At 42.0% G+C, this 10464-nt stretch overlaps 1 protein-coding gene across 4 annotated transcripts in view; it reads right to left on the bottom strand.

The window, feature by feature from the left end:
* Positions 1-982: 982 nt before the first annotated feature.
* The window catches only part of lingo1a (leucine rich repeat and Ig domain containing 1a), a 169365-nt gene continuing 159883 nt past the window's right edge, over positions 983-10464 (bottom strand). For 3 of the 4 annotated variants that reach the window (XM_064312658.1, XM_064312659.1, XM_064312657.1), the window contains one exon: positions 983-5561. In XM_064312658.1, coding sequence (XP_064168728.1) covers positions 3702-5549 — 1848 coding nt within the window. In that variant the 5' untranslated portion in view covers positions 5550-5561 and the 3' untranslated portion in view covers positions 983-3701. Of the gene's footprint in view, positions 5591-10464 lie in introns of all 4 variants that reach the window. The other variant, XM_064312660.1, reaches the window with a different exon arrangement.

Genomic DNA, 10464 nt, shown 5'->3' with positions numbered 1-10464 from the left:
AAGAAAATAATCTACTGACTGGAATGAGAAGGGGAAATGTTTGTAGACTGGGAGAATGTGGGGCGTACAGTGGACAGGGCTGAGGTTAAAGGTCTTTGCTGCAGAGCAAAGGAGATAACCAGCAAGAAAAAAAGCGGAGAGATGCTGAGCCATCACAAAGACAGGTATATGGTCTCTCCCTTTCTTCTGCACCACTCATTTGATTGTAAATACAGCAAATATGAAAGCTTTAGCCACAGGGGTGGTTTGCTTACCATGTTAAGGCACTTTGGCTAAAAGCATCAGCCAAATTATTAAAGCGGAATTTGTAACTGAACCTCGGTGATATGACAGATCCAGCACCGCCATCTGAGATTACAGATGAAGACAGGAATCGGAAACATACTGATCCAGATGACATTTGGCAAGGACATACCACAAATGCAATGACAAACCAGCACTTCTCCAACTTGAAAATGAGTCCAGAAAACATACAGTGGGGCAGGAAACAGTGACAGCATCCCTTTCTTAAAATAACTTTGCTGGCTTTTTCCCAGTCTGATGATAAATGACTGTGCTTTTGTGCTGGTGCAGGGAATGCTCCCCTCCCAGCGGACCACATGCGCATACAGCAGGCATTAGTACAAAGCCAGAAAAACCATACTGAAACTATGAGTTAACACACTATCACAGCAGCCTATTCAACCCCAGGACTGAAGACCAATCTACTCTCAGCCCAGTGCCTGTGGATCTGCTAATTCTGTAAGATTTAAGTAATTCCAATACAGTTTTGTTTAAATGGTTATTAGCAGAATTGGGGCACAAACTCAATGAATATGAATACACAGCCATCTTACCAGAATTGTTAGTTTTAGAGGAGAAAGCACTGAATAATAAATTCATTTTTCTGTGCCTAAACTGTCAGCTAAACACTCACCGTGAAATGTTGGCTTGGTAGAGCTGAAAAATAGCCAAGATCGAGTCAATAATCAAACTACGACTATGACCATAAAAAAAATCCATAGATTGTTTAATACAACATACCATATTTTCAACAATTTAACATCAATAAAATTGTGTTGAATAAAAAAAAAAAATCTGCATATTACTTTTATTGCACAGAACAATTTGAATGTATTTTGTTGTTGATTTTTTTCAATATCTTTTAATAAAAAGTTGGTTTGGACTACATATACAACATAGTCCTGGGTTAGCATTAAAAAAAATTAATCCAATTAATCTGAATTGAATGGGACAGCGGGGCTTGGTACAGTAGCCACAGGTTTAACATAAAGAACATTTTTAATCAGCACATTAGAGCAGTATGCAGACTGGTATGTCCGATGGTTCTTGGGGAAAAATAAAAGGATTATTCTAAATCCTCTCCACATAGCCCACGATTGGTCAAGCCATCTGTGTCACTTTCTATCACCATATTCGATATTTAGTACTTGCAAACCCTTTAACTTGGCTTGTGATTTTAAACATCAGTCATTGTAAATAAGCCCTTCACCTCCACCGGCATGGTCCAGCTGTCCACAGTGTGTATGCTGTAAAATATAAGGGCTTTGTATGTACAACCATGGTGCGTCCAAATATTTTGTTTGCTGTTTTTTTTCCCCTTCACATCCTTCATATTTCTTTGAGAATCACAAACTGTAAAGAAAAGAAGGGTCTGTGGATCCTGGGTATGGCTGGCCGAAAGAGAGGTGAAGAAAAGACGTCAGTTCTCAAAAAAAAAAAAAAGAAATAAAATAAACAAATTAAATAAAACTCTTAATCCATAAAACTCACTGAGATTTATGCTTCCTAAAATTCTACTGACTTGAGAACCAGCATTAGTAGTGTTTATAGGGTTAATGAACACATTACATTCCTGTCGTGTGTGTGTGTGTTTGTGTTTGTGTGTAAGTGTGTATGCGCGTGTACACTTGCGTGTGCCTGTACATGTATATGAAGGCCCTGTATTAAATTACAATGCAGTCTTACTCAGCACACATTTAAACAATATTTAGGATATTGACCTTTCTTGAGTTCAGTAGTAGCGCTGAAATTAACTCATACAAAACAAAAGTAAGCAACTGTAAAGGCAACCAGCAAAACTCCTCTTGATGTGGCACTATCCAATCAGATCACGTAGCAGAAATGTAAATGCGATGGATGTGGCATGGCAGCTATGCTCTGCTCATATCAAACAGAAATGCATCCTGGATGCCTGCTGAAATCTGTGGAGGTCTGCAGGATATGACCAGGTTGGGACTTATTTTTCCCTTTAAAATAACAAAATCCCATCCATGAGCAGGTTATCCTATTTGTTCAATGTGTATTTTGGGGTATATGCAACATTCCACTTTAAATATGCTTTGCCAGTCCGCTCGGTTGAAGGCGTGACTCCATTTTGACTCGTCTGCCTATCCTTATATGGTCACTGGAAACAGTCAACTGTGGAATGCTCTCAGTGTGCCATTGTTCATTGATGAAGATCCCTTCAACATTATTTAAAGAAGACACTGCGTGTCTTAACAAAAGCTGAATATTTCTGAAGGCTGGCAAGGGGCTCTGTTTGTGTGTTGTTAATAATGCAGAACATGCAGACCTGCTTTGAACAAGATGAAAGTTAACAGCTATTCAGCTATTCTACCACAGGTGGCATTCTTGTCTCATAAACTCTTGCCTGATATCAGACAGCTTGTGCCTGCATGACACTCTGTCAACACCTAACCACACAAGGAAACCATCCCCTTCACGGACCTAGTTTCTAGAGTCCACCAAACAGGAGTATGATACGCCAATGTAAGACAGACTTTTAAAAAAATGGATGCTAACATTTGACAAATTTGTTATCATATAATTTTACATTTTTACGAGGCTCAACAGAGCACCAAGGAGCTTCACCTTGGATGAAAATAAAGTGCTGGTTTTAAAGCTGAAATTAGGGAACAAATTTGACTTTTTTAGATAATTTACATCACAACATTGACATGTGGGGCTAAGGACTATGAGAACTGTTAGTAATTAACATGGTTTGATATGGACTCCTTCCATTGCTTCAACAGCTGTGACTGAAAATGAAGCGTATGTATAACATGGGACTTTTGTGTCTGTTGTTTATTGCAACCTGAACAATGGTGTCCTTTTCTGCAGATAATACAGGGAAACTGCAAAAAGTAATGTGCTCACCAACCCATACCAGGATGACCTATCTTGCTGCTTTCACAAAACAAAGAGTATGTTCCCATTGTTACAAAAAACAAATGAAAAAAAAAGTAAAACAAACAGGCAAAAAGACAGCAAAGGAGAAAGACGATCCACCTCTTGTATTCCAGTGGATGAAAAGAACATCTCGAAGGGTTCATTCCTTTTTTTAATCAACTTTCCCCCCTGTAAAGCTCCATCGAAATTTAAATCCCTTACAACAAAGTTTGCTTTCAAAAGAAAGGGGTCCCTGAAGGCCTAGCAGAAATGAACATCTAGGAGGGGGCTCTGCTGTGCTATATATTTTTTCCTGTAAATTCAACATATAATGAAAGCAAAGAATGTCTCCTCCCCATCTTTCAAGTTGGGAAAGAAAATTCGGTTACTCTACGGAAAATGTCTTAGGATCCAGGGTTTTTGTTTTTCTTTTGTAAGGGAGGACTTCACTTATTCATTTATTTTATTTTTTTTCAGAAAATTATTTTGTTTTTGTATGGGTCCCCTTGTTTCCGGGCGGTGGCGGCCCCTCAGATCATTTTCATGTTGAACTTCCGGGGGGCGTCTGCCCCACTGCTGCTCATGCCAGCGTCTGACTTACGGGGAACATACTCAATCTCGATATTGTGCTTGGTGTTACCCTTCCCTCTGCTCCACAGAAACAGGAGTACAAGGCAGAATAGCACAACCCCCAGGAATGATATGAACCCCATAGTGGTGGCGATGATCAGGGTCTTTATGTCAAAAGGGAAGGGGACCGTGGCACGCGTCCCATTGGCAACGTTGTCGTTGGGTTGGTTGGAGATGAAGGCAAAGGTCTTATTGGGCTGGTGGGGCCAGTCGGGGGAGTAGCTGTGCACATGCAGGTGAGCCAGTGCCGTGTCGTTGCCCCCCGCATTGCTGGCGATGCAGGCGTATGTGCCGTTATCCTGGATCTGTGCGTATCTCACCTCCAGGGTGCCGTCTGGGAACACCGTCAGGCGGCCAATGGTTTTGGTGGTGATGAACTGCTTCCGGGGGGACAGCCACATGATCACGGGGGCTGGGTCGCCGTCTGCCTGGCACACAAAATGGACGGTGGTGCCCTCATCCACAAACTTTTGCTGGGCCTTGCGGTCCCGAATCCTGGACTTGCGGCAGGTGAAGTAGTTGGGCTGGAGAACATCCGGGAAGTCCTTGAACTCTTTGCCCTGCACAAACTCTGGGGAGGCGCATGTAGGCTGCTGCCGGTTGAAGTTCAGCCTCCAACGGCGACGAAAGACCCACAGCAGGCGGCAGTCACAGGCCAACGGGTTGTCATACAGAGCCAGGGTCTCCAGGTTACCCACCGAGTGGAAGGCCGACTCCTCAAGGGTGCTGAGGGAGTTGCCGGACACATTGAGGATCTTAAGGTAGTTGAGGCCACGGAAGGAGTAGGGCTCAATGGTGGTCAGCCTGCCTCCCACTAAGTGGAACTCCTGCAGCCTCAGCAGGTCATGAAGCTTGTTCCCCTCGATAGTCTGGATGGGGTTGAAGGAAAGATTGAGAAAACGGAGATAAACGAGGTGCCGGAGGGCTATGTAGGGGATGCTGGTCAGGTTGCCATTGGTGATGGTCAAGGAGGTGAGGTTGAGGCCGTAGAGGCAGTTGGAGGTCATGGTGTCCAGGTAGGGCCAGTTAGCAATCTCCAGCACCTTGAGCCGGTATAGCCTCTTGAAGGAGTAGTCCCTGATGATGTTTATGTTGAGGTGGCGGAGCCTGAGGGAGATCAGGCTGTGGAGGTGGGTGAAGGCCTCGGTGGGGACGGAGGTCAGGTTGCACTTCTCCAGTGTGAGCTGCTCCAGGCTGCTGAGCCCATGGAAGGCCCTGTGGGAGATGAACACCAGGTCGTTGTCCCCTACCTCCAGGGCCCTCAGGTTGTACAGGTCCTGGAACATGTAGTCCAGCAGAATGACGATCTTGTTCTCGCTGATGTCCAGCTGGGTCAGGTTGCTGAGGCCTGTGAACACACCCAGCTGGATGAGCTTCAGCTTGTTGCTGCGCAGCCCCAACGTCCGCAAGCCATAGAGGTTGTTGAAGGCCCCGGGTTCAATGGCTGAGATGGTGTTCTCATTCAGCTCCAGGTCCTCCAGGTGGGGGTAGTTGGTGAACTCATCTGGGTTGATAGTCTTGATGCGGTTCTTGCTGAGATCCAGGAGGCGGGTCTCGCTGGGGATGCCCTCGGGGACAGCCATCAGCTTCTTGCGGTGGCACACGACCGAGCGCTCCTGGGCGTTGCACTCGCAGCGGGACGGGCAGCCCGTGGCTGAGCCCGACAGCACCGTGCCCAGCATCAGTATCAGGATGGGCTGCCAGCAAGCCACCAGGTAGCTGTGCCCGCTTGCCTCCCCTGCCACCATCCTACCTGTTACCTGAGGAGACACAAAAGAGAGGTGGAAACCTATCAATAAAAAACGAAAAAGAAAAAAAGGTCAATAAAATCAATTTCAACAGCCTGTGAGGTTGCATGGTTGCATGTGCAATCCAACACTAATGGACACAACCAATCACAGTTTAGTTACAAAGAGCAGAATTTGTTCATGCCAGCCAGTGATTGACAGAAGAGCTCCACAGAGATTCATGAAGCCTCACTCCTCCCGTAACTTATTTTTAAGCAAAGCTCTGCAGGTTAGTCAGCCTTTTGTTCCCCTGTCACTCACTCATAATTAAAATCACTGCAGCAAGTCCAACCCATTTTCAGCAGCTTCATCACGTGTTGCTGTGCTATCTTTGTGAGTCTGTTGATTCACGTGTTTCAGCTCTGTACGGGGACTCATTGTAATTGAACATATCTCTTGTATCCAACTACAGATTCAAGAATAAGAAATAATGAGCCACCATCTGCTTCATTTTCCCACTGCATGCAATTAATTTTCCCTGTTTGGATGACTGACATATCAGTTCAGACACAGGCGTATGGAACACCTAATGCAAATTAAACAGCTGACTACAAGTACATTGATAAGGAATCATATTATTTTCTGCCACAATAGAGTAAGATAGTCTTTGTGACATTTAGGGTCTGTTGTTACCATTTAAAATGGACATAAATGTAGAGCGTTGCTTATGACTGCAGTGCCTAGACATTTCAAATACGCTTCCTCAGGCTGCAATATTCATGACACAAAGGGTGAAGGGAATCAGAGGCACTAGGCAGAAGGTGTACACACGTATAATGGGGTGGACTGACATATTTGAATTCTGCAACACTCACTCAAATGAATTTCATATGCATGGGCGTGATCTGATGGAGAGGCAATAGCAGCAGAAAATGCTGCACCATATTAGCTTTTGAGTACATACGAGTGTTTATGAGTGCTCGATAAAGAACTGCACTCGAACAATGTGTAAAATTCACACCATGCAAAGCACGAGCTGCAGCATGCTGTCCAATTCCCCCTCCTCCTGCTTCTTTAGTAAATGGAGGAAGGTGAAGGCCCTTTACATGACACGCTAGGTGAGGTAGCAACGTGCCGTGAAAGAAAAGTCTGGGTGCTGGCGGCCATAAGAAGGCAAGAAGGCATGACTGAGGCAAGGAAGCTAATGAGCTGAAAACAATGCCTGTAGAAAAATGAAAAATGCTCTCTCTCACTCTCGAGACCACAGCTGCAGTCTTTTTCAAATGCGCCTGCTTATTTAGACTTTGTACAGAGCAATGTACAAAGTGGAGAAGAGTAATCCTGCATTGAGTAACCAATCTTCTGTAACTTAAAATCTTTACCTCCACTACGCTGCTGTGAACCAGGAACTCACTGAATCCCTGATGATCACAAAGGGACCCAAGAGGGATGGATCTTGGCCTCTTTGCATGCAAGTAAAGATTAAATCTAACAGTTTGAAGCATGTCATGACCCCAGGACAACAAAAGCTGATGTGAGAGTTGCTCCGAAAGATAATAATCTTTTGCATTCTTTGTAGTGTCCAAACACACCTTGACGCCAACCCACACAAATCCAACATAATCATGCAGGCGCACGCTCCGCGTAACTCAAGATCAATCAGCTGGTGCTGCTTTCTTAATATTAAATGATGGCGTTTCAAAAGGAACCAGGTGCTGCTGGAATGAGCCACATTTTTCAAAAAGTAATCAAATTCCTGCTGTGTCAGGGACATGTTCGCCGAGCACATCTGCAGCACGTAGACTTTGCATAATTTTTTTTCTTACCCACTGATTTTCTCTTTATAGTACTGTGGGAATATGGGGGAACACCAACAGCGGACAGAAATGGAAGACAAACTACCAAAACAGTGGGAATGAATATGCCATGGGCAACATTCACCTCAAGTCCCCACTGATGACAAAACAATACCTGAACAGCAGTGAAAAGCAGGCCTGCTTCAGAAAGATGATTATGCTAATGATTAATTATAAATAAACCCTTAATGATGACAGTCTGTAGTTTAACCTGATATTCAGTTTCATTTCAAATCCAATGTGCTGGAATACGGAGCTAAAACAACAAAAATGGTGTCACTGTCCAAATACTTATAAGAATATATATACAGTGAGCTCCATAATATATGGGTACAAACACATTCTTTCAAGACTTGACTCTGTATTCCACAATTTTTGATTTGTAATCAAACAATCTGCATGTGGTTAAAGTGCAGAGTCTTTGCTTTTATTAAAGGCGTTTGTCTGTATATATCAATGTATATGTACCCCAAAAAATGAATGTAAAAATCTTAATTTAATGATGTTTTTATGAGCCAAATTACGGTTGTTTGTTCTTTAGAATCTCCATGCCTCCCTTTCTGTTGCACTTTCTAGCATTTACATGTCTGAATGGTTCAGCTCTGCTTTTAATGAGCAAACTGGCCAAATTAAAACTAATTATTTATCCATGGGAATTTTCCACTTGGAGCTCTATATGGAGATGAGCCATTTAAAAATAATTTTCTTCATTTTTGAGTGCCTAAACATGTCAGTATGTTTGAAATGTCATCCATTCCTGCTTGGGGAATATCAGAGCAACTCACAGGTAAACAACTGATATTCAGTGCATGCAGGTAAAGCCTCATGTCTGATGAATGTAGTCTCCTGATATTGCACCAAGCGAAAAAGGAATTCATATGATTATGGCTGCTGGCGGCTCAGTGCTTTACAGCTTAGGTCTCCATCTAGGCTTCATGGATGTATGGACACACTTGAAAATGTTTCTTCTGGATGAAATAGTTGATTAATTGATAAATCTGTCGTTGACGCTTGGCAACGATGGAATGTCACGGTACCTGTCCAGAAGAATTCCATTACATGAGGATTGTACTTTCAAAAAAAAAAAAAAAAAACACGAGTTCCTATTGGTTAAAGGAAAAATACATGAAAAAAGAGGTCTGCTGTATCTATCGTTAATGTTTAAAGGCATTATGGTACAGGGAATATGGTTCCTGGATTTGTTATTTATTGTGAAAAAATTCACTTTCAGTGCATCACAGAGGCTTGAAAAAAGCATACAGAAAAAATAGCCGAAAAGGAAGGCGAAAGTCCTGCTGTTTAGCGTAGTGAGAGTTAAAACTGAGATTATACAATATACAACAAATAATATTCATATTTCTTAGACAATGGGACACCAGCCACTCATTCAAAAAATAACCTGAATGATAATGATTTTCAGCCTCAGAGGTAGTGAATAAAATCCTGGCCAAAGAGGACAGTTTGACTGGCGGTGAAAACTGTAAACAATCAAATAACTGGCTTGCTCACACAAGCTGGAATATGACCATTGGTTAACATTCATGCGGAACTGCCACCAATTCTCACATGGCAAATGTCAAATTTGCTGTGTAGTTTTCATGAACTTTTAATTAACACTTACTGTGCATTTTAACAGGGCAAAAATTGAGTTTCTTAGATTTGGCAATCATTTCAACTAGAAAAGGTACACCCCCCCTCACCTCACCTCCCAACTTGAGTGTTCTTCTGCAGATAACCTCCAAACACAGTGTGTAAAGCAGTGGTATCAAAGTGGAATTAGACCGGACCGGACCACGGAGCCATCAACAATATAATTAAACGTACTGAAAGGCCTGTGCCTGGGTATTTCTGTGCATCCTGAATATACTTCATTCACTGGCCTCCCTGAGGATCCACTGTCAATTTGTGATAGCAGCAGCCCACTCGCACAGTCCTCTCCCATGGTGCTTAACAATTTAACCTCTCTTATTAACCTGTCTTTCAAAACGTACTCCAGGTAACACAAAGACAAGGACTCCGATTGCATATAAAAATGTTTGTAGACCTCTGCGTCCCACATAACTTCTCAGGTAAAAATGCCAGGTATAATCCCCACTGTGTATACACATGAATAAATTCAATGTTTGTTCAATGAGAATGCCACTATCACCATACAGCTACTTCCTGTATTCAAAATGACAACGCCCACCCAAATTACAATTAGATACACAATATATGAGAGAAATTGAAATATGATTGTTTTTGGTTAGTCTTCGTATAATTGTCCATTGGCCTAAAACTTTAAGGAAGCATCATGACTTTGTTTACATGCCATAAAATTTTAAAAACTAAATTCAATACTTTAGGAAGGTTATCTGAATTTCTATTCCCCAGTGTGATAAAAGACATTATGTCACTTTTTTATGTCACCCTGTACAAATGCTTAGGAATGATTGAAACAAAATGCTATGCAAAATGCTATGCTTTATTCACAAAATCTTCAGGAATGTATACGCTGTGTTCTGTGACTAATATTTTTTCCTTTATCATTGGAGCATTTGGCAGTAAAGGTGTATATAGTGACAGACACACAACTAGAGACATAAATGCATGATAAAATACATGAGCATGTGACACCATAGCATAAGGACTGCAATGTCTGCTGGAGTCATACCCAGCTTTACTCTTACTGAGGAGTAAGGTAATGCAATTAAATTGAAAGGTGATGAGCTTAAAAAAAAAAAAAAAAACTTAAGAGGGCAGCAGGTTCACATTGTGTAGTTTATTTATTTATTTTTTATTACAGAATAAGCCTTGTATATGCCAATTTAATTAAGTTTTAATGGCTATTTATCACTGTTTAAGAGTACATTGGTTTCCCAGGGAGCCATCTTGTTTTCAGGAAATCTCAGTTTCCTGTGTAGTATTTCGTCTTTATAATTATTTTTCCTTGGTAAAGAGCAGCTTACCAGGAATTTACTGTTACTGCTTCAACAACCAGGCTGTAGTTTTTTTGATTACCACTTTGATATTTATATCAATCTGCCAATATTACTCTCTTGCATTCATAGGTTTATGAACTGTACAGTTTGTGTTTTTGG

This window comes from Anguilla rostrata, chromosome 16, assembly GCF_018555375.3.
Source record: "Anguilla rostrata isolate EN2019 chromosome 16, ASM1855537v3, whole genome shotgun sequence".
Lineage (NCBI taxonomy): Eukaryota > Metazoa > Chordata > Actinopteri > Anguilliformes > Anguillidae > Anguilla > Anguilla rostrata.
This window is presented reverse-complemented; position numbering and strand designations above follow the sequence as displayed.